The sequence below is a fragment of the Coregonus lavaretus genome (genome assembly GCF_964263955.1).
Source record: "Coregonus lavaretus genome assembly, chromosome: 13".
NCBI lineage: Eukaryota > Metazoa > Chordata > Actinopteri > Salmoniformes > Salmonidae > Coregonus > Coregonus lavaretus.
In genome coordinates, this window is record NC_140000.1 from 1 (window position 1) to 24,457 (window position 24,457).

The 24,457-nt window shown below is 44.0% G+C and overlaps 1 protein-coding gene across 1 annotated transcript in view; it reads left to right on the plus strand.

The window, feature by feature from the left end:
• Positions 1 to 1,156: 1,156 nt before the first annotated feature.
• LOC311139268 (F-actin-uncapping protein LRRC16A-like) overlaps positions 1,157 to 24,457 on the plus strand; it is a gene marked incomplete at its 5' end in the record, with an annotated part of 109,468 nt that continues 86,167 nt past the window's right edge. The window contains 8 exons of the mRNA XM_084174157.1: positions 1,157 to 1,245; positions 1,768 to 1,862; positions 3,280 to 3,366; positions 12,035 to 12,138; positions 13,619 to 13,696; positions 13,804 to 13,880; positions 17,117 to 17,221; positions 19,854 to 19,923. Of these exons, the coding sequence (XP_084030283.1) occupies positions 1,157 to 1,245; positions 1,768 to 1,862; positions 3,280 to 3,366; positions 12,035 to 12,138; positions 13,619 to 13,696; positions 13,804 to 13,880; positions 17,117 to 17,221; positions 19,854 to 19,923 (705 nt within the window). The remainder of the gene's footprint in view (positions 1,246 to 1,767; positions 1,863 to 3,279; positions 3,367 to 12,034; positions 12,139 to 13,618; positions 13,697 to 13,803; positions 13,881 to 17,116; positions 17,222 to 19,853; positions 19,924 to 24,457) is intronic.

Genomic DNA, 24,457 nt, shown 5'->3' on the forward strand with positions numbered 1-24,457 from the left:
CCCCTGAAAAGAGAACCATCCTGCCTCACACAATCCCTCTCTGTCTGTCATAATTAGCATGCTGGCAACCAGAAATGGAATGTCACTTAGTTGTACTAACACAAACTGGTGTAGTGTTATTCTGATCACTGTTTGTTATATGAATGTAAACAGATAAAGAGACTATTGTCCTCCCTCAGCTCTGCATAGCTGAACTGAAGGGATGTATTTGATTTGATTCACTTGATTCATTTGATTCCCTCAGAGAATGGGTGGGCAGAGAGGAATCAACAGGCCCCACAGAAAGCAGAGAACTGGGTCAGGAGCTCTGTTCTGCTGCAGTGCAGAAGTTGGTTGCACTCGTTGAATTTTTTATCAATCCTAAATGTAGGGTTCGTCTCCTGGCTCCCTTTTTTACAGACCACCCTGTTGTCAGAGATCAGTCAGAACCCTCATCCTTATTCCAAACCTCTGTCCCTCTTTCCCCTGTTTATTGTCTACAGTAGGGGGTGTGGTGTGGGGGGCTAGATGGTTCCCTACCCTCCCTGACACGCATGGACAGACAATCATCTCTGCTTTTAGGACGCCTGAAAGAGTCCCTTGTCTGAATACTAGGTAGAGAGTGTTCTGGCTCACGTTAGGTGGAGTGCTGAAAGCAGAGGGCCGTTGTGGGTCTTTAACCTGTGTCATTATGCAGTCGGTGATAGGGTGAAAACTGCAGACTATGAGATAGATCATCCTACATTGAACCACAGGAAAAGGTTCATTGAGTTACCAATCAGTTTCCACAGTGTGTGGAGTGCTGAAGGTTAATTGAGTTACCAGTCAGTTTCCACAGTGTGTGGAGTGCTGAAGGTTCATTGAGTTACCAATCAGTTTCCACAGTGTGTGGAGTGCTGAAGGTTAATTGAGTTACCAGTCAGTTTCCACAGTGTGTGGAGTGCTGAAGGTTAATTGAGTTACCAGTCAGTTTCCACAGTGTGTGGAGTGCTGAAGGTTCATTGAGTTACCAATCAGTTTCCACAGTGTGTGGAGTGCTGAAGGTTCATTGAGTTACCAATCAGTTTCCACAGTGTGTGGAATGCTGTCAGTAAAATATGTTGAATTTAAATTATAGTGTTTTTTAAATGTTGATGTAGCCTAAATACTATACTAATGCTTCCTGACTTGTGTCCAGTCAGCAGACGTGTGCGACCAGATCCTTCGGGTGGTGGCCCGGTCCAGTCGACTAGAGGAACTGGTTCTGGACAACGCAGGACTCACTAGGTGAGTACCCTCCTTTATATCTCTCATTCTCTCTGTCTCTCTGTCTCTCTGTCTCTCTGTCTCTCTCTCCCTTTCTCTCCCTCTCTCTCTCTCTCTCTCTCTCTCTCTCTCTCTCTCTCTCTCTCTCTCTCTCTCTCTCTCTCTCTCTCTCTCTCTCTCTCTCTCGTCTGTCTGTCTGTCTGTCTGTCTGTCTGTCTGTCTGTCTGTCTGTCTCTCTCTCTCTCTCTCTCTCTCTCTCTCTCTCTCTCTCTCTCTCTCTCTCTCTCTCTCTCTCTCTCTCTCTCTCTCTCTCTCTCTCTCTCTACTCTCTCTCTCTCTCTAAGGTTTGACAGAGACAGTTGTCTCTGTGTGGCACCAGTGGACCTGACACAGCAGCCTCAGTTAGAGTTAGTTATACAGTAAATCACAATGTGTTTACTCTGCTGTTGTACTGTATGGCTGTGTAAGTAACACACACATACTGTAGTAGATATCTGACGTGTTTTATCTGACATGATGTTTCCTCTCTCTCTCTCTCCAAAGGGATTTTGCACAGAAGCTGGCGAATGCCCTCGCCCATAACCCCAACTCAGGACTCCACACTATCAACCTTTCCAATAACCCACTGGAGGATCGAGGTATGACTACTGCCCTCCTCTACTTTATTTAGTTAACATTGGTCTCTTTTCCAAATGGGCCCTGTATGATACAACATAAATATACACATTTACACAAAATATATATATACATTTTGTGTATGAGTACTAGTACAGCCCCTCTGAATGTAAAGTATTTGAGATAACCTGGATACCCTTTCCTTTTTCTTTAGTTATTTTCTTTGGTCCTGTGTCTATGGCACAATACAGTACGTACAGCACACTTCAGAATCACTGGACATGAAGGACCACTCAGACAGTTTAATTTCGTAGCTCAATCTCACTCACTTTCCCTCAGCAGAGAGCTGCTTCTGAGTACTAGTAAAGCCCCTCTAAATCTATCACTCAGCAGAGAACTGCTTCAGAGTACTAGTAAAGCCCCTCTAAATCTAGCACTCAGCAGAGAGCTGCTTCAGAGTACTAGTATAGCCCCTCTAAATCTAGCACTCAGCAGAGAGCTGCTTCAGAGTACTAGTAAAGCCCCTCTAAATCTATCACTCAGCAGAGAGCTGCTTCAGAGTACTAGTAAAGCCCCTCTAAATCTAGCACTCAGCAGAGAGCTGCTTCAGAGTACTAGTATAGCCCCTCTAAATCTATCACTCAGCAGAGAGCTTCTTCAGAGTACTAGTAAAGCCCCTCTAAATCTAGCACTCAGCAGAGAGCTGCTTCAGAGTACTAGTAAAGCCCCTCTAAATCTATCACTCAGCAGAGAGCTGCTTCAGAGTACTAGTAAAGCCCCTCTAAATCTATCACTCAGCAGAGAGCTGCTTCAGAGTACTAGTATAGCCCCTCTAAATCTATCACTCAGCAGAGAGCTGCTTCAGAGTACTAGTATAGCCCCTCTAAATCTATCACACAGCAGAGAACTGCTTCAGAGTACTAGTAAAGCCCCTCTAAATCTATTTAAATTGGAATCTCTTTGCCCTTGATCAAATATTAAACTCTTTCAGATTATTGTGAAGTTGAATATCTGAGCTGATTCAGTGAGTTTCTTTAGTCATTTAGCTGACTCATTCCATTGAGAATATTTAATGCATTTGATACCATTTCCCAGCTTTCATTAGAGGGTCTGTGACTCTCTATTCTTCTGTAATTGAAGTATAGAGAAGTAGATAGAGTTAACAGAATGTTCAGTAGAAGAATAGAACTCTTGGAATGTTTCTGCTGAACTTTGAGAGTAGGTTTAATATTTCATCACCTCAAGACGTGATGTCTTTTCAGGTCACATGAATTAAAGATACGCCAAATATTCTGCGTCGCTCAGATTTTCTAGCAAATTTGGAGAAAAGCAGGTCAGGGAAAATGAAGGCAGTGAATTGAACTCCCCAGTCTGTCTGATATTATGCTACTGTACTGCCAAATGACTCATTATTGTTTTCAATTCTGCGGTTTTCTCCAGGAATCGCCTCCCTGGGTGCACAGTTTGCCAAACTCCCTAAGGGGCTCAAGCATTTCAACTTTTCCAAAACCTCATTGTCACCCAAAGGTAATGACTGGAGTTTCTTACATTCTGGCAATTGCATGGAAAACTTGTATTCAACTTCCAAACCATGAACCACAGGCATTTCTCTAATGTTCAAAATCCACAGTGCTGTTTTCTGTTAAATAATTTTCCTTTTTGGTGTCTGAGAGATATATGAGAACAATCAGGTTTGCATGACTTATATTGTTGTTTATATTGTTCTTAGGTTCAAAGTATTCACCAAGCAAGGGTTAAAGCAAATTATAAACTGGGTGGTTCGAGCCCTGAATGCTGATTGGCTGAAAGCCATGGTAAATCAGACTGTATACCACGTGCATGACAAAACATTTAGTTTTACTGCTCTAATTACGTTGGTAACCAGTTTATAATATCAATAAGGCACCTCGGGGGTTTGTGGTATATTGCCAATATACCACAGCTAAGGGCTGTATCCAGGCACTCTGCGTTGCGTCGTGCTTAAAGAACAGCCCTTAGCCTTGGTATATTGGCCATATACCACACCCCCTCAAGCCTTATTGCTTAGTTGAGCATCATCATAGGAGAGCAATTACTCAGTCCTCCTATGTTCACACCTCTGATTAAACTGTTCACACCTCTGATTAAACTGTTCACACCAACCAGCATGGTGTTAGTAATATAGTCCTAATTAGTGCTGGAAGTCTGTCAAGCCCCCACTTTTAGTCTCACTCTCAACCAAACAAATTGTAAACCACCTTAAATAACCATAACCGCATAACCTGCCTCCCTCCCCTAGCCCCCAACTTCAACATTGAGGGCTGACCCCAATTAGTCCACAGGTCTATAGTAACCCTGCTGGTAAGGGATGCTCATGTTGTTTCTATAGTAGGGCTGACCCCAATTAGTCCACAGGTCTATAGTAAACCTGCTGGTAAGGGATGCTCATGTTGTTTCTATAGTAGGGCTGACCCCAATTAGTCCACAGGTCTATAGTAACCCTGCTGGTAAGGGATGCTCATGTTGTTTCTATAGTAGGGCTGACCCCAATTAGTCCACAGGTCTATAGTAACCCTGCTGGTAAGGGATGCTCATGTTGTTTCTATAGTAGGGCTGACCCCAATTAGTCCACAGGTCTATAGTAACCCTGCTGGTAAGGGATGCTCATGTTGTTTCTATAGTAGGGCTGACCCCAATTAGTCCACAGGTCTATAGTAACCCTGCTGGTAAGGGATGCTCATGTTGTTTCTATAGTAGGGCTGACCCCAATTAGTCCACAGGTCTATAGTAACCCTGCTGGTAAGGGATGCTCATGTTGTTTCTATAGTAGGGCTGACCCCAATTAGTCCACAGGTCTATAGTAACCCTGCTGGTAAGGGATGCTCATGTTGTTTCTATAGTAGGGCTGACCCCAATAAGTTGACTGGTCGATTGTTTGGTCGAGCAGTAGCAAATATATAGAAATGTTCTTATGCCGCACGAGACACCTGTCTGATTTGCGCCCATCTCAGTGAACTAATCCATTGTGGAGGCTGAGACTAATCCATTGCGGAGGCCGCGTGGATGGCACAGTCCAAGAAGAATGGGAGTGTGGCTAAAATGCACAATGCACAACTCTCTCCAGAATGTGCTCTCTCCTGCCACTTTGTGCACATTCATTGTTTCATAACTTCATTGTGGGAATGTGGACACATTGTTTGCAGAGCCCACAACCTATGCTACACTTGTGAGAAACAAGTTTAGGTTTATTTCATTCCATTTACGAGTTCTGTCAGTTTAGTCTTTGTCTTTTGTTTAGAGCGTTACTGTCAATGTAGAGTAAAGTCGCGCACCTGATTACTCATAGAAGGAGGCCTATAGGCTACCTGGCCTGTGAGGAAATGTAGGAATATAAATGTGCCCATTTGGGGATCGGATAATATTTCTGATTGGCTTAACGCACTTATGAGCTGTGGAGCTTCTCAAAGTAATGTTTTCTCCAACTATATGCTTGTCTGATGCTGTTTGATGAAATAAGACACAAATGATTTAAGAGGGAGCCAGAGATCAAGATAACCAGGTATCACCTGGTGGTAATACCTGGTGGTGTTATCTGGTGGTGTTACCTGGTGGTGATACCTGGTGGTGTTACCTGGTGTTGATACCTGGTGGTGATAGGAGTTATTTATATGTTACAGTGTTCTTGTAATAAGATTTATATTGGAAAAACATCATGCGCCTTGAAAGTACACCTTGGAGAACATATCACCTCGCCAATTGCGAGACACTTTATAGAACAAAATCATTCTATTGATGCATTAGCATCGAACAGCCCCCGCGATATGCAACTTTTTAGGGAAGTCAGGAACCAATATACACAATCAGTTAGGAAAGCAAAGGCTAGCTTTTTCAAAACAGAAATGTGCAACCTGTAGCACTAACTCCAAGAAGTTTTGGGACACTGTAAAGTCCATGGAAAATAAAAGCACCTCCTCCCAACTGCCCACTGCACTGAGGCTAGGAAACACTGTCACCACCGATAAATCTACAATAATCGAGAATTTCAACAAGCATTTTGCTAAGGCTGGCCATGCTTTCCACCTGGCTACCACTACCCCGGCCACCAGCTCGGCACCCTCCGCTGCAACTTGCCCATGTCCCCCCCGCTTCTCCTTCACACAAATTCAGACAGCTACTGTTCTGAAAGAGCTGAAAAATGTGGACCCCTACAAATCAGCTGGGCTAGACAATCTGGGCCCTTTCTTTCTAAAATTAGCCGCCGAAATTGTCGCAACCCCTATTACTAGCCTGTTCAACCTTTCTTTCGTAACGTCTGAGATCCCCAGAGATTGGAAAGCTGCCGCGGTCATCCCCCTCTTCAAAGGGGTGACACTCTAGATCCAAACTGTTATAGACCTATATCCATCCTGCCCTGCCTTTCAAACGTTTTTGAAAGCCAAGTTAACAAACAGATCACCGACCATTTCGAATCCCACCGTACCTTCTCCGCTATGCAATCCGGTTTCCGAGCTGGTCATGGGTGCACCTCAGCCACGCTCAAGGTCCTAAACGATATTATAAACGCGATCGATAAAAGACAGTACTGCGCAGCCGTCTTCATCGACCTGGCCAAGGCTTTCGACTCTGTCAACCACTGCATTCTTATTGGCAGAATAAATAGCCTTGGTTTCTCTAATGACTGCCTTGCCTGGTTCACCAACTACTTCTCAGATAGAATTCAATGTGTCAAATCGGAGGGCCTGTTGTCTGGACCTCTGGCCGTCTCTATGGGGGTGCCACAGGGTTCAATTCTCGGGCCGACTCTATTCTCTGTGTATATCAATGATGTCGCTCTTGCTGCTGGTGACGCTCGGATCCACCTTTATGCGGACGACACCATTTTGTATACATCTGGCCCTTCATTGGACACTGTGTTAACAAACCTCCAAACGAGCTTCAACGCCATACAACACTCCTTCCGTAGCCTCCAACTGTTCTTAAACACTAGTAAAACTAAATGCATGCTCTTCAACCGAACGCTGCTTGCACCCGCCCACACGACTAGAATCACTACTCTCGGCGGGTCTGACCTAGAGTATGTGGACAACTACAAATACCTAGGTGTCTGGTTTGACTGTAAACTCTCCTTCCAGACTCACATTAAGCATCTCCAATCAAAAGTTAGATCGGCTTCCTATTTCGCAACAAAGCCTCCTTCACTCATGCTGCCAAACATGCCCTCGTAAAACTGACTATCCTACCGATCCTTGACTTCGGCATTTACAAATTTGCCTCCAACACTCTACTCTGCAAATTGGATGTAGTCTATCACAGTGCCATCCGTTTTGTCACTAAAGCCCCATATACTACCCACCATTGTGACCTGTACGCTCTTGTTGGCTGGCCCTCACTACATATTCGTCGCCAAACCCACTGGCTCCAGGTCATCTATAAATCACTGCTAGGCAAATCCCCGTCTTATCTTAGCTCACTGGTCACCATAGCAACACCCACCCGTAGTCTGCGCTCCAGCAGGTATATCTCACTGGTCATCCCCAAAGCCAACACCTCTTTTGGCCGCCATTCCTTCCAGTTCTCTGCTGCCAATGACTGGAACGAACTGCAAAAATCTCTGAAGCTGGAGACTCTTATCTCCCTCACTAACTTTAAGCGTCAGTTGTCAGAGCAGCTTACCGATCACTTCACCTGTACACAGCCCATCTGAAATTAGCCCACCCAACTACCTCATCCCCTTATTGTTATTTATTTTGCTAATTTGCACCCCAGTACCTCTATTTGCACATCATCTTTTGCACATCTATCATTCCAGTGTTTATACGAAATTGTAACTATTTTGCACTATGGCCTATTTATTGCCTTACCTCCATAACTTACTACATTCGCACACAGTGTATATATTATATATGTTCTGTTTGTATTTTTGACTTTATGTTTTGTTTACCCCATATGTAACTCTGTGTTTTTTTGTTTTTTTTATCGCACTGCTTTGCTTTATCTTGGCCAGGTCGCAGTTGTAAATGAGAACTTGTTCTCAACTGGTTTACCTGGTTAAATAAAGGTGAAATAAAAATAAATTAATAAAATTAATGAATTGCGTTGCGTTGAGATCGAAAAAGTTAATCCACCACGTAGAGGTGGTGACTATGACAACAAATGACTCCAAAGAGAAGCCATGTGGATATGTAAATTAAAATCTCCACACGGTTTAAACAAAGAATTAGATTTCACCTCATTTTACATTTTAGTCATTTAGCAGACGCTCTTATCCAGAGCGACTTACAGTTAGTACATACATTATTTTTATTTTTTATTTTTCATACTGGCCCCCCGTGGGAAATAAACCCACAACCCTGGCGTTGCAAACGCCATGCTCTACCAACTGAGCTACATCCCTGCCGGCCATTCCCTCCCCGACCCTGGACGACGCTGGGTCAATTGTGCGCCGCCCCATGGGTCTCCCGGTCGCGGCCAGCTACGACAGAACCTCCTTCCTATAAGCCAAATGTAGACTGGGATACAGAAGATAGCCCTACATGAAGGTCAGTCAGTACAGAACATTTCAAAAAATTTGAACTTTTCTTCAAGTGCAGTCGCAAAAGCCACCAAGTGCCATGATGAAACTGGCTCTCATGAGGACCGCCACAGGAATGGAAGACCCAGAGTTACCTCTGCTGCAGAGGATAAATTCATTAGAGTTACCAGCCTCAGAAATTGCAACCCAAATAAATGCTTCACAGAGTTCAAGTAACAGACACATCTCAACATCAACTGTTCAGAGAGAACTGTGTGAATCAGGCCTTCATGGTTGAATTGCTGCAAAGAAACCACTACTAAAGGACACCAATATTAAGAAGAGACCTGCTTGGGCCAAGAAACACAAGCAATGGACATTAGACCGGTGGAAATTGGAGATTCCAAATTTGAGATTATTGGTTTAAACCGGCATGTCTTTGTGAGACGCGGTGTGGGTGAATGGATGATCTCCACATGTGTATTTCCCACCGTAAAGCATGGAGGAGGAGGTGTTATGGTGTGGGGGTGCTTTGCTGGTGACACTGTCAGTGATTTATTTAGAATTCAAGGCACACTTAACCAGCATGGCTACCACAGCATTCTGCATCGATACACCATCCCATCTGGTTTGGGCTTAGTGGGACTATTATTTGTTTTTCAACAGGACAATGACCCAACACACCTCCAGGCTGTGTAAGGGCTATTGGACCAAGAAGGAGAGTGATGGAGTGCTGCATCTGTCACGCCCTGGCTCTGGGACTCTGTTATGTTGAGCCAGGGTGTGTAGTTTCTATGTGTTTGTGTTCTAGGTTCTTTATCTAGCTCATGTGTTTCTGTGTTGGCCGGGGTGGTTCTCAATCAGAGGCAACGAGTGTCAGCTGTTGCTTGTTGTCTCTGATTGGGAACCATACTTAGGCAGCCTGTTTTCCACAGTGTTTTGTGGGATCTTGTTCCGTGTTGGTTTTGTGTTGTAAACCAAGGACGTCACGTATCGTTTTGTTGTTTTGTTCGTGTGGGTGAATATTTAAAAAAGTATGTTCGCATATCACGCTGCGCCTTGGTCCACTGTGTTTGACGATCGTGACAGCATCAGATGACCTGCCCCCCACAATCCCCCGACCTCAACCCAAATGAGATGGTTTGGGATGAGTCAGATGGCAGAGTGAAGGAAAAGCAGCCAACAAGTGCTCAGCATGTGGGAACTCCTTCAAGACTGTTAGAAAAGCATTCCAGGTCAAGCTGGTTGAGAGAATGCCAAGAGTGTGCAAAGCTGTCATCAAGGCAAAGGGTGGCTATTTGAAGAATCTCAAATATAAAATATATTTTAATTTGTTTAACACTTTTTTGGTTACTACATGATTCCATATGTGTTATTTCATAGTTTTGATGTCTTCACTACTATTCTACAATGTAGAAAATAGTAAAAATAAAGAAAAACCCTGGAATGAGTAGGTGTGTCCAAACTTTTAACTGGTACTGTAAATGTGCCCATTTGGGGATCTGATAGTATTTCTGATTGGCTTAAAGCACTAATGAGTTGTGGAGCTTCTCAAAGTTTCACATCCATTGAGAATTACAATAGTTCCTCAATGGATTAGAAAAATATTTCCAGCTCTCTCCCTATCGATAACCACTCAGCGTGAAAGGGAAAAATGTCATTCTCTGATCGAGTGGAAACGTCATAAAATAGGTCTACCTGATGAGCTCTTATCTCCTGCGCAAAATAGCCTACAGCTGTGTCTGTCTGTCCCGAGCTCACTGGTGCGGGAAGCTCTGAGGGCCCAGAATATTTTATATAATGTTGCAAGTTCGCTAGAGCTTCAGGCTGGACCTAAGATGATAGTTGATACAATGTTTCAAGTTCGTTGCAGACAGACCATGTGTAGCCAATGGGATTTATAGGATATTTATTTTTATCAGGATATTTTCTACCTGCGTGCTGCAATGTTTTTATTTGTTGGCTTTATGCAGGCTATTTTTACATAGTTGGCAATGGCAATATAATTGACTTTTTAGGTTTGTATCATTTTCATTTAGATTTGGATACAATTTTGATTAACCACATGACAATGATTTTGAGATACGAAGGCGTTATTATAAATTAAATGAAACTGTTCCACAAAAATGTGCATATGAAAACCATAACTTGAACGCAGATCGGTAGAAATTGTAAGATAAATTGGCATTCCACATGAGAAAGGTTGCCGACTCCTCGTGTAGCCTATTACCGGCAACTTCAGGAGAGTAATGGCAGAATCTGCGAAAGCCAGCAGGAGAGGGAGAAGGATGGTCAGTCATGTTAAGATTTTTGTCATCTGGTTATCTTGATCTCTGGCTCCCTCTTAAATCATTTGTGTCTTATTTCATCAAACAGCATCAGACAAGCATATAGTTGAATTTATTAAAACACATAGGGTGTGTATATATATGGAAAAATACACATTTAAACATTTTGACCAATCGATTGGTTGAAAGAACAGATTACTTTCGGTCGACCAAGATTTTCTTTTAGTTGGGGACATCCCTATTCTATAGTAAACCTGCTAGTAAGGGATGCTCATATTGTTTCTATAGTAAACCATCTCTCTCTCTCTCTCTCTCTCTCTCTCTCTCTCTCTCTCTCTCTCTCTCTCTCTCTTTCTTTATGTATAGATTTCCTCTAGAATTAAATTAGTTTATGTCCTAGCAGCCTCAGGTTTGGGCATGCTTTAGAATGCCCCCTAACGACTGGTATTTATCTGTCTATTGATTGGTTCTCCCAGGAGAGAGGCCCGTTCCTCAGAGTTCACACTGACTTATGGGAGTTTGATTTTGGGCCAGAGAGGTCCCTCACTGGCTGTCTAACCCTCTCTAGCCAGGTAGATTGGTCACTGGCTGTCTAACCCTCTATAGCCAGAGAGATCCCTCACTGGCTGTCTAACCCTCTATAGCCAGGTAGATTGGTCACTGGCTGTCTAACCCTCTATAGCCAGGTAGATCTGTGTTTGATGTGACATTGACCATATAGAGTTGGCTGGTCCCAGATCTGTGTTTGATGTGACATTGACCTTATAGAGTTCAAATAAATGTCATAATCAGCAGGCGATGGCCTTAATGCCACTAATAACCCTGGCAATGCTCATGTCCTACAGTATATGCACAAAGTAAACAGCATAGTGGGTGAATTTCTGCAACAACTAAGAGCGTTGACGCACAAGGCTCAACTTCTCCGCTATTTTGGTCCCGTGGCTACCACATTGTAAGAGCTTGAAGCGAACCCGTGCACATGTTCAGATACTGTGTGTGACTGTGTGAGAGCGAAGTCTTGCATCTCGCTCATCGCAATATCTTTGTTGCTGCTCGTGCAACGTCATTTCGCTGACTCTACCTTTAACATGTAAATGGTATACAGTATGTGCTGCAGGGGGTGTTACCTGGTAGTGATACCTCGTGGTGATACCTGGTGGTGATACCTGGTGGTGATACCTGGTGGTGTTACCTGGTGGTGTTACTCGCTAGACCTTCCACAGGAACATAAACTTAACACTTTACATGTAAACCTTTTGCTTGCTATGCATTCATTTTATTAAAGGCAAAGTCCACCCCTGTTAGAGCGTCCTCTAACCTGTTTTCCTGTTCTGTACCCAGGGGGCAACAGCCCTGTATTACTGTACATTACCTCTCTGTCTCTAACCATCCTCTACCCATCTGTGTGTTGTTCCAGGGGTGAACAGCCTTTCCCAGTCACTGACTGTCAACCAGTCCATCCCTAGCACCCTCACCCACCTGGACCTCTCAGGGAACATACTGCGGGCAGACGACATCCCGGTAGGTGGCACCATGGTCACATCTGTCTTGGTCACTTCATTAATGACAGAGTCATAATGGGTAGAGTTAAGAGGAGAAAGGACTTTGTTCATTTGCACAGATATTGAAACAAGACTTAAATCAAGACGGGAGAGAACCAGCTGAACCAGCTCATCTAGTCTTCACACACCCAAGACCTATTGCATCATCTCCCCTCCTCAGAGCCAGGGAGACACACAACACAACCGCAGTCCAAATCACACTAACGCTAGCATCAATAACACCACATGGATTGTGCTCACTAGCCTCTCTACACAGCTTAGTATTGATGCCTGTGGCTCTGTGGTGAGGCAGTAGTCAGCTGGGTTTAAATCAGTCACCTGGCTCTGTAGGATCACCTTGTAGATCTGAAACAATGTGAGCTACTAGAGACTGATGGGTAGTTTGGTGTCAGAGGAGATACGTCCTTCTGATTGGCTTAATGATTGACGGATTAGAAGCCTTCACTTTCTGAGACTGTCACCCCTGATGTAGCTTCGTTCAGGGTTCCCATGGGAATGCATGCCCATAAACGTGCACACACACACACACAAACACACACACACACGAACACACACACACATATAATGACCTCAGTGCTCTCAGTATAGCTGTTGATCACAATCTTGATGGGTCACCCATGACAACCCCTGACAAGAGATACAATGGCCTTCAGAGAAATTATGGTCCGTCGGTAGCAAATCACTATACGTTGGCAGGAAGCATTATTACCTGTTACCTATAGACAGCATCAGACCATCATTTATCCAGACATTATTACCTGTTACCTATAGACAGCATCAGACCATCATTTATCCAGACAGTATTACCTGTTACCTATAGACAGCATCAGACCGTCATTTATCCAGAACATTTTACCTGTTACCTATAGACAGCATCAGACCATCATTTATCCAGACAGTATTACCTGTTACATATAGACAGCATCAGACCATCATTTATCCAGACAGTATTACCTGTTACCTATAGACAGCATCAGACCGTCATTTATCCAGACAGTATTACCTGTTACCTATAGACAGCATCAGACTGTCATTTATCCAGACATTATTACCTGTTACCTACAGACAGCATCAGACCATCATTTATCCAGACAGTATTACCAGTTACCTATAGACAGCATCAGACCATCATTTATCCAGACAGTATTACCTGTTACCTATAGACAGCATCAGACCATCATTTATCCAGACAGTATTACCTGTTACCTATAGACAGCATCAGACCGTCATTTATCCAGACAGTATTACCTGTTACCTATAGACAGCATCAGACTGTCATTTATCCAGACATTATTACCTGTTACCTACAGACAGCATCAGACCATCATTTATCCAGACAGTATTACCTGTTACCTATAGACAGCATCAGACCATCATGTATCCAACCAGACTGTCTTCGTGTGCTAGTGCTAAAACTTTTTTCTCAATTTTTCTACCAGCATTTCTACCATTTCCTGGGCCAACCCAACAGCCTGATGATTCTGGACCTGTCCAACACAGACTGTTCTCTGGACCTGGTGAGTGAAACAATAGTCTGGTGTGCATAGCAATGTATTTTCCTTTAATAGCTAAAGGCTAGTGGCTAATGCTAATATCTGTTCTAACCAATTCCTCTGTATTCCAGGTGTGTTCTGCTCTTCTGAGGGGCTCCGTCCAGAACCTCTCTGTCCTCAACATGTCCAAGAGTGTATTTGCACATAGGTGAGACCCACGACTTCCCATAATATAACAACCACCAGTAGGGTAAGGCAGAGTACCACAGACCCTCTGCCTCATCTTATCTTATCATAATACATCTATTTTATTCCTAGCATTATCCAATTTAGCTCATTCATTTGATCTCCCCATATTGCCCAGTTGGTCACAAAGTGTTAGTTATTGTACGGCTGCTACCAAAGACCCCATGTTGCTGCTTTACAGCTGTATTCAGATTGTAATGTATTTAAATATTAATATTTACCTAGACTGTGGGTGGTTTTCATGTATCAATGTGACCAAACCAGGAGGGTGGATGGCTGTTAATTAGAGAAGCTGACTGACAGTTTTTTAGGATTTCATTTTCTGCTTTATTATCAAATAAATTCCCAGAGGGGCAATTACTTTGGGCATGTCTGCAGCAGCAACAACAACATGACAACATACAATAACCACACCACAATGAGACACCACACCCAACCATTCACATCATCAAATCATCATAGAGCACAAGACATTACCGGGATAACACTACTGAGAGGTCTATATAAAATTAAATCTAGACAGAAGTTAACAAATCATCTCTCCACCACACAGCCTGATCATATATAACTCTTACTGTATTCAGCCCATACAGTCATCACCACATTAGATTAGATAGTCTTAGATTACATAGTCTTAAATGTGACAGGCAAAGTTCTCCTCAAAAACCATAACACATAATAATGCTAATTTAGGGCTCATTAAATAAGCCTCAACAAATGTTTGGTCTTTGACTAGATTTTAGCTGCCACTTCTACTTTTTGGTGAAGATGTCATTTTCTGGCCATAGAATGCAAAGATTACATCATTTGAGGGTGTAAAGAACAATGGCTTACTGCAAGGAACACAAGCTACACACATGGCTTTATGGGTAATTTTTCTGGATCAGAAATGAAACTAATGATACTGACATGATGTAAGAAGACACTTGCATATCTGGTAAATAAACATGTATGCCAATAATGATTACTAATGAGATATGATCTAGCTAGTTAGCTAGCTATACCCAGACAGTTTATTCCCAATCAATGTTATGAGGCAGCCATACAAACAGCTAAGAGTAGCTAGCTAGCTAAATGTTTTAGTTGTATAAGACTTGTTGGATGACACAACACATGTATAATGAATGTTAGCTAGCTAGTTACCTAGTTAATAAACTTAGCAGAAATATTGTTTCCCAAGAAGTCAACTATCTAGCTAGCTACTCTGGCTGCAGCCATTGGTGCTGCAGCCAGCAAGCTAACTAGCTAACCAAAACGTTGATAACTACCACATGAAAATAATTCAGCTATTTACGATAACATTTCCCCATATAATGTTATATACTGAACAAAAATATAAACGCAACATGTAGTTGGTCCCATTTTTCATGAGCTGAAATAAAAGATTCCATATGCACAAAAAGCTTATTTCTCTCAAATGTTTTGCACAAATATGTTTACATCACTGTTAGTGAGCATGTAAATGTGTCTTTATAAATGTAGATGAGTGTCATGTCTTTGTGGTCGTAGAAGGACACCTCCCCCCTGTCGTAGTCCAGCTGCACTCTGATCCTCTGGGGTGTCCTCTTCAGAGTGTTGACGTCACCTCCTCCTCCTTTATATTTACCACTCTCCAGCAATAAACACCAGATTCCATCCTCTGGTGATGCACACCCATTCCCCTTCCTGTCAAGGGACTCTTTAGCCACGCCCAGATTCCACCGACGGTAGTCCCACATGTCACGTTCGTTGAGTACAGGATTGGACCAAGGTGCAGCGTGGAATGCATACATGTTTATTAACTAAGTAAACACACAACAAAACAACAAACGCAACGTGACGCTCACAATGGCTACACACAAACAAGAGTCAAGATCCCACAACATAGGTAGGCAAAATTGCTACCTAAGTATGATCCCCAATCAGAGACAACGATTGACAGCTGCTTCTGATTGGGAACCACACCCGCCAACATAGATCTACAAAACATAGATATTCACATTACATAGAACCAAACCCTGACCAAACCAACTAGCGAACTCTATGTCAGGGCGTGACACCCCACCTCCATCTCCCAGCTGTGTTTCCCTGAGCTAAACCCCTCAGAGCCCAGAACATCTACAGTGCTATGAAAAAGTATTTGTCCCCTTTCTAATTTTCTCTACTTTTGCATATTTGTGATACTGAATGTTATCAGATCTTCAACCAAAACCTAATATTAGATAAAGGGAACATAAGTGAACAAATAACACAACAATTACATATTTATTTCATTTATTTCATAAACAAAGTTATGCAACACCGAATTCCCCTGTGTGAAAAAGTAATTGCCCCCTTACACTCAATAACTGATTGTGCCACCTTTAGCTGCAATGACTCCAACCAAATGCTTCCTGTAGTTGTTGATCAGTCTCTCACGTCGCTGTGGAGGAATTTTGGCCCACTCTTCCATGCAGAACTGCTTTAACTCAGTGACGTGTGGGTTTTCAAGTATGAACTGCTCGTTTCAAGTCCTGTCACAACATCTCAATTGGGATTAGGTCTGGACTTTGACTAGGCCATTCCAAAACTTCCAATTTGTTGCTTTTTAGCTATTTTCATGTAGACTTGATTGTGTGTTTTGGATCATTGTCTTGCTGCATGACCCAGCTGCGCTTCAGCTTCAGCTCACAGACGGATGGTCTGACATTCTCCTGTAGAATTCTCTGATACAGAGAAGAATTCATGGTTCCTTCTATTAAGGCAAGTCGTCCAGGTCCTGAGGCAGCAAAGCATCCCCAAACCATCACACCACCACCACCATGCTTGACCTTTGGTATGTTCTTACTGTGGAATGCAGTGTTTGGTTTTCGCCAGGCATAATGGGACCCATCTCGTCCAAAAAGTTGACTCAAGTTTGCCAAAAAGCACCTGGATGATCATCAAGACTCTTGGAAGAACGTTCTATGGACAGATGATTCAAAAGTATAACTTTTTGGACGACATGGTTCCAGTAATGCCTGGCGAAAACCAAACTGTGACAATATTCACTGTATACTCTACTATTAGCCTCATTCAACACATCCTGATTTGGCGAGGTCACATTCTGTTTCAGTGCAAGTGAAACGAAACGGGAGAGCAGCGTTCAATTGTGGTTCACAAGGCTACTATACCATGGCCTCTCAGGTATCATCTCTTGCGTGGGCTTACTATCGTCTCTGTGGTTCTGTTTGTCTCCAGGAAAGGCAAAGATGTGCCTCCATCCTTCAAGCACTTCTTCAGCAGCGCCATGGCCCTCAGCTGCATCAACCTTTCAGGAACCAAACTCCCTCCAGAGGCATTGAAGTGAGCAAACTAACCATGCTCCCTCTGTCTCTCCCTCTGTCTCTCCCTCTGTCTCTCTCTCAATCTGTCTCTCCCTCTGTCTCTCTCTCCCTCTGTCTCTCTCTCCCTCTGTCTCTCTCTCCCTCTGTCTTTCTCTCCCTCTGTCTCTCTCTCCCTCTGTCTCTCTCTTCCTCTGTCTCCCTCTCTCTCTCTCCCACTGTCTCTCCCTCTGTCTCTCCCTCTGTCTCTCCCTCTGTCTCTCTCTCCATCTGTCTCTCTCTCCCTCTGTCTCTCTCTCAATCTGTCTCTCCCTCTGTCTCTCTCTCCCTCTGTCTCTCTCTCCCTCTGTCTCTCTCTCCCTCTGTCTCTCTCTCCCTCTGTCTCTCTCTCCCTCTGTCTTTCTCTCCCTCTGTCGCTCTCTCCCTCTGTCTTTCTCTCCCTCTGTCTCCCTCTCTCTCTCTCCCTCTGTCTCTCTCTCTGTCTCTCCCTCTGTCTCTCCCTCTGTCTCTCTCTCCCTCTGTCTCTCCCTCGGTCTCTCTCTCCCTCTCTCTCTCTGTCTCTCTCTCCCTTTATCTCTCCCTCTGTCTCTCTCTCCCTCTGTCTCTCTCTCCCTTTATCTCTCCCTCTGTCTCTCTCTCCCTCTGTCTCTCCCTCTGTCTCTCTCTCCCTCTGTCTCTCCCTCTGTCTCTCTCTCCCTCTGTCTCTCTCTCCCTCTGTATCTCCCTCGGTCTCTCTCTCTCTCTCTCTGTCTCTCTCTCCCTCTGTCTCTCTCTCCCTCTGTCTTTCTTCCCTCTCTCTCTCCCTCTGTCTCTCTCTCCCTCTGTCTCGCTCTCCCTATGTCTCTCCCTATGTCTCTCTCTCCCTCTGTCTCTCCCTCTATCTCTCTCTCCCTCTCTCTCTCTCCCTCTGTCTCTCTCCCCCTCTGTCTCTATCCCCCTCTGTCTCTCCCCTGTCTCTCTCTCCCTCTCTCTCCCTCTGTCTCCCTCTGTCTCCCTCTGTCTCTGTCTCTCCCTCTGTCTCCCTCTGTCTCTGTCTCTCCCTCTGTCTCTCTCTCCCTCTGTCTCTCCCTCTGTCTCTCTCTCCCTCTGTCTCTAACTATGTCTCTCTCTCCCTCTGTCTCTAACTCTGTCTCTCTCTCCCTCTGTCTCTCTCTCCCTATGTCTCTCCCTCTGTCTCTCTCTCCCTCTCTCCCTCTGTCTCTCTCTTTTTTCTTTCACTTGCACTCTCTCTGCTCTCTCACTCCCTTCTCTGTCTCAATCTCTCTCTGCTCTCTCTCCCCATTCTCTGTCTCAATCTCTCTCTGCTCTCTCTCTCCTCTTCTCTGTCTCAATCTCTCTCTGCTCTCTCTCCCTTCTCTGTCTCAATCTCTCTCTGCTCTCTCTCTCCCCCTTCTCTGTCAATATCTCTCTGCTCTCTCCCTTCTCTGTCTCAATCTCTCTCTGCTCTCTCTCTCCCCCCTCTCTGTCTCAATCTCTCTCTGCTCTCTCTCCCCCCTCTCTGTCTCAATATCTCTCTCCCCCCTCTCTGTCTCAATCTCTCTCTCTGCTCTCTCTCTCTCTCCCTTCTCTGTCTCAATCTCTCTCTGCTCTCTCTATCCCCCCTCTGTCTCAATCTCTCTCTGCTCTCTCTCTCCCCCTTCTCTGTCTCAATCTCTCTCTGCTCTATCTCTCTCCCCTCTCTGTCTCAACTTTCTCTATCTCTCTCTCTCTCTCTTCTATCCCTCCTTCTCACCTTCTCTCTCCCTTTGTCTCTCTCATCTCTCTCTCTCTCTCTCTCTCTCTCTCTCTCTCTCTCTCTCTCTCTCTCTCTCTCTCTCTTTCTCTCTCTCTGTCTGTCTCTCTCTCTTCTCTCTCTTATGCTTCCCTCCAATATGCATTGTTTTCATAATAGGAAATAGATCTATACTGAGTGTACAAAACACCTTCTTAATATTGAGTTTCATCCCCCATTTGCCCTCAGAACAGCCTCAATTCGTCGGGGCATGGATTACAAGGTGTCGAAAGTGTTCCACGGGGATGCTGGCCCATGTTGACTCTAATGCTTCCCACAGTCGTGTCAAGTTGGCTGGATGTCCTTTGGGGGGTGGACCGTTCTTGATACACACAGGAAACTGTTGAGCGTGAAAAACCCAGCAGCATTGCAGTTCTTGACCCACTCAAACCGGTGCGCCTGGCACCTACTACCATACCCCGTTCAAAGGCACTTACATATTTTATCTTGCCCATTCACAAACATACACAATCCATGTCTCAATTGTCTCAAGGCTTAAAAATCATTCTTTAACCTGTCTCCTCCCCTTCATCTACACTGATTGAAGTGGATTTTCAATCACGAATGCGGGATCATAGGTGTTCCTAATGTTTTGTACACTCAGTGTATATCTCGCTCTCTCAGCATCCCATAAACTAGACTGTATTCTTCATTCCATAATCTAGACTGTATTCTTCATCCCATAAACAAGATTGTATTCTTCATCCCATAAAATAGACTGTATTCTTCATTCCATAAACTAGACTGTATTCTTCATCCCATAAACTAGACTGGATTCTTCATCCCATAAGATAGACTGGATTCATCATTGTTAGTCTCTATAATAAAGCTAACCAATAGTGAGTCTAAAATGTATTAAACAATATTGTTGTCTTCCTTGCAGAGCTCTTCTGCTGGGTCTGGCCAGTAACCCCAACATAAAGGAAGTGTCTTTAGACCTCAGCTGCTGTGAGGTAAGAACACAGAGAGGCTAAAGGAAATGTATTTAGACCTCAGCTGCTTTGAGGTAAGAACAGAGATAAAATTCCCTCCCCCTTCTCACAGATCTGTATAATTACTCTGTTTTCTCAAAGAATGAAGATTATTGAAATATGCTCTGGGGATTACAACAGCATTACAAACATCATATTACAAAGATGTAAGCATTCCGTATATGTGTGTGTGTGTGTGTGGTGTGTGTGAGTCTGTGTGGGTGTCTGGGGAAACATCAGGGTGTCTAGGGAAACAGCAGGGTGTCTAGGGAAACAGCAGGGTGTCTAGGGAAACAGCATGGTGTATAGGGAAACAGCATGGTGTATAGGGAAACATCATGGTGTCTAGGGAAACAGCATGGTGTATAGGGAAACAGCAGGGTGTCGAGGAAAACAGCATGGTGTCTAGGGAAACAGTAGGGTGTCTAGGGAAACAGCAGGGTGTCTAGGGAAACAGTAGGGTGTCTAGGGAAACAGCAGGGTGTCTAGAGAAACAGTAGGGTGTCTAGGGAAACAGCAGGGTGTCTAGGGAAACATCAGGTTGTCTAGGGAAACAGTAGGGTGTCTAGGGAAACAGTAGGGTGTCTAGGGAAACAGCAGGGTGTCTAGAGAAACAGTAGGGTGTCTAGGGAAACAGCAGGGTGTCTAGGGAAACATCAGGTTGTCTAGGGAAACAGTAGGGTGTCTAGGGAAACAGTAGGGTGTCTAGGGAAACAGCAGGGTGTCTAGAGAAACAGTAGGGTGTCTAGGGAAACAGTAGGGTGTCTAGGGTAACAGCAGGGTGTCTAGGGAAACAGTAGAGTGTCTAGGGAAACAGCAGGGTGTCTAGGGAAACAGTAGGGTGTCTAGGGTAACAGCAGGGTGTCTAGGGAAACAGTAGGGTGTCTAGGGAAACAGCAGGGTGTCTAGGGAATCAGTAGGATGTCTATGGAAACAGCAGGGTGTATAGGGAAACAGCATGGTGTATAGGGAAACAGCATGGTGTCTAGGAAAACAGCAGGTTGTCTAGGGAAACAGCATGGTGTCTAAGGAAACAGCAGGGTGTCTGGGGAAACAGCATGGTGTCTAAGGAAACAGCAGGTTGTCTGGGGAAACAGCATGGTGTCTAAGGAAACAGCTGGGTGTCTATGGAAACATCAGGGTGTCTAAGGAAACAGCAGGTTGTCTGGGAAACAGCATGGTGTCTAGGGAAACAGCAGGTTGTCTGGGGAAACAGTAGGGTGTCTAGGGAAACAGTAGGGTGTCTAGGGAAACAGTAGGGTGTCTAGGGAAACAGCAGGGTGTCTAGGGAAACAGTAGGGTGTCTAGGGAAACAGCAGGGTGTCTAGGGAAACAGTAGGGTGTCTAGGGAAACAGTAGAGTGTCTAGGGAAACAGCAGGGTGTCTAGGAAAACAGTAGGGTGTCTAGGGTAACAGCAGGGTGTCTAGGGAAACAGTAGGGTGTCTAGGGAAACAGCTGGGTGTCTAGGGAATCAGTAGGATGTCTATGGAAACAGCAGGGTGTATAGGGAAACAGCATGGTGTATAGGGAAACAGCATGGTGTCTAGGAAAACAGCAGGTTGTCTAGGGAAACAGCATGGTGTCTAAGGAAACAGCAGGGTGTCTGGGGAAACAGCATGGTGTCTAATGAAACAGCAGGTTGTCTGGGGAAACAGCATGGTGTCTAAGGAAACAGCTGGGTGTCTAGGGAAACATCAGGGTGTCTAAGGAAACAGCAGGTTGTCTGGGGAAACAGCATGGTGTCTAGGAAAACAGCAGGTTGTCTGGGAAACAGCATGGTGTCTAGTGAAACAGCAGGTTGTCTGGGGAAACAGCATGGTGTCTAAGGAAACAGCGGGGGTTCTTACCAGAGGATTGTCAGTTCATATCCCACTGAGAGATGTAGATGTTTCTAGGCCCTTTAGCCAGACATGTAAACACAATGTATTTAGCCTTCCAGTTGTGGAAATAGATATGAAAGACAACTTTTTATTAGTCAGCATGGGATAATGAGAGAGGAAAAGTGTTTTAGTTGCTTTATCAATTTACTATACATCAATGACCCCTTCACTATAGTACTATACAGTGGGGGAAAAAAGTATTTAGTCAGCCACCAATTGTGCAAGTTCTCCCACTTAAAAAGATGAGAGAGGCCTGTAATTTTCATCATTGGTACACGTCAACTATGACAGACAAATTGAGAAAAAAATATCCAGAAAATCACATTGTAGGATTTTTTATGAATTTATTTGCAAATTATGGTGGAAAATAAGTATTTGGTCACCTACAAACAAGCAAGATTTCTGGCTCTCACAGACCTGTAACTTCTTCTTTAAGAGGCTCCTCTGTCCTCCACTCGTTACCTGTATTAATGGCACCTGTTTGAACTCGTTATCAGTATAAAAGACACCTGTCCACAACCTCAAACAGTCACACTCCAAACTCCACTATGGCCAAGACCAAAGAGCTGTCAAAGGACACCAGAAACAAAATTGTAGACCTGCACCAGGCTGGGAAGACTGAATCTGCAATAGGTAAGCAGCTTGGTTTGAAGAAATCAACTGTGGGAGCAATTATTAGGAAATGGAAGACATACAAGACCACTGATAATCTCCCTCGATCTGGGGCTCCACGCAAGATCTCACCCTAGTGAATGACCTGCAGAGAGCTGGGACCAAAGGAACAAAGCCTACCATCAGTAACACACTACGCCGCCAGGGACTCAAATCCTGCAGTGCCAGACGTGTCCCCCTGCTTAAGCCAGTACATGTCCAGGCCCGTCTGAAGTTTGCTAGAGTGCATTTGGATGATCCAGAAGATGATTGGGAGAATGTCATATGGTCAGATGAAACCAAAATATAACTTTTTGGTAAAAACTCAACTCGTCGTGTTTGGAGGACAAAGAATGCTGAGTTGCATCCAAAGAACACCATACCTACTGTGAAGCATGGGGTGGAAACATCATGCTTTGGGGCTGTTTTTCTGCAAAGGGACCAGGACGACTGATTCGTGTAAAGGAAAGAATGAATGGGGCCATGTATCGTGAGATTTTGAGTGAAAACCTCCTTCCATCAGCAAGGGCATTGAAGATGAAACGTGGCTGGGACTTTCAGCATGACAATGATCCCAAACACACCGCCCGGGCAACGAAGGAGTGGCTTCGTAAGAAGCATTTCAAGGTCCTGAAGTGGCCTAGCCAGTCTCCAGATCTCAACCCCATAGAAAATCTTTGGAGGGAGTTGAAAGTCTGTGTTGCCCAGCGACAGCCCCAAATCATCACTGCTCTAGAGAAGATCTGCATGGAGGAATGGGCCAAAATACCAGCAACAGTGTGTGAAAACCTTGTGAAGACTTACAGAAAACGTTTGACCTGTGTCATTGCCAACAAAGGGTATATAACAAAGTATTGAGAAACTTTTGTTATTGACCAAATACTTATTTTCCACCATAATTTGCAAATTAATTAATTAAAAATCCTACAATGTGATTTTCTGGATTTATTTTCTCTCATTTTGTCTGTCATAGTTGACGTGTACCTATGATGAAAATGACAGGCCTCTCTCATCTTTTTAAGTGGGAGAACTTGCACAATTGGTGGCTGACTAAATATTTTTTTTCCCACTGTATGTCCTAATATGTAACGTTAATAACATTAGCAGATATGCTAAAGCAAGACTCATCCTCTTGTCCTTGGTCCAGATATGTGAAATCTAGCTGAATAGTCTTAGTCAGTTTAAGAATTCTAAAGTGTGCAATAGCTTTGGCGTTGGTCGTTTTTAGAGTGAACATCCCACAGCACTCTCTGTTTTTATAGCTTCCTCTACTATAACATCTACATAATGGATCACTTGGCGAAGAGAAAAAGAAAAGAGAGGAAGAGGAATGAAATTGAATAGCCGTCGCTAATTATGTCACGCACACACGCACAAGAACACACACATACACACGCACGCGAAGACACACACACACACACACACACAAACACACTCGTACACACACACACTTGTACGTATACACACACACACACTCTCTCACCCCCATCACCTAATCCAATAAAGATGTCTTTCCACAGATTCATTGAATACCAATGCAGCAGGAACCCCAGTTAGCGAAATCGTTTCAAATTTAAACCGCTGCTGAGATAAATTATTTCTTGCCTTTCAGTCTTTGGAGGTGTAATAATTAACCATTGGTTTGAAGCAGTCTCACTGTATGTTACAGTATGTGTTCTTGGGTGCTTCCCAAATGGCACACCATTCCCTATGTAGTGCACTACTTTTGTCCAGAGCCCAATAGGCCCTGGTCAAAGGTAGAGCACTACATAGGGAATAGGGTGTCATTTGGGACACAACCCTTGTCTAATTGTATGCTATGTCTGGGCTTTTGTAACCGGATGATTTAGTCAGAGGATTGTTCCCTCTAAGTGCTACATTACAGCGGGGAGAAAAAGTATTTAGTCAGCCACCAATTGTGCAAGTTCTCCCACTTAAAAAGATGAGAGAGGACTGTAATTTTCATCATAGGTACACGTCAACT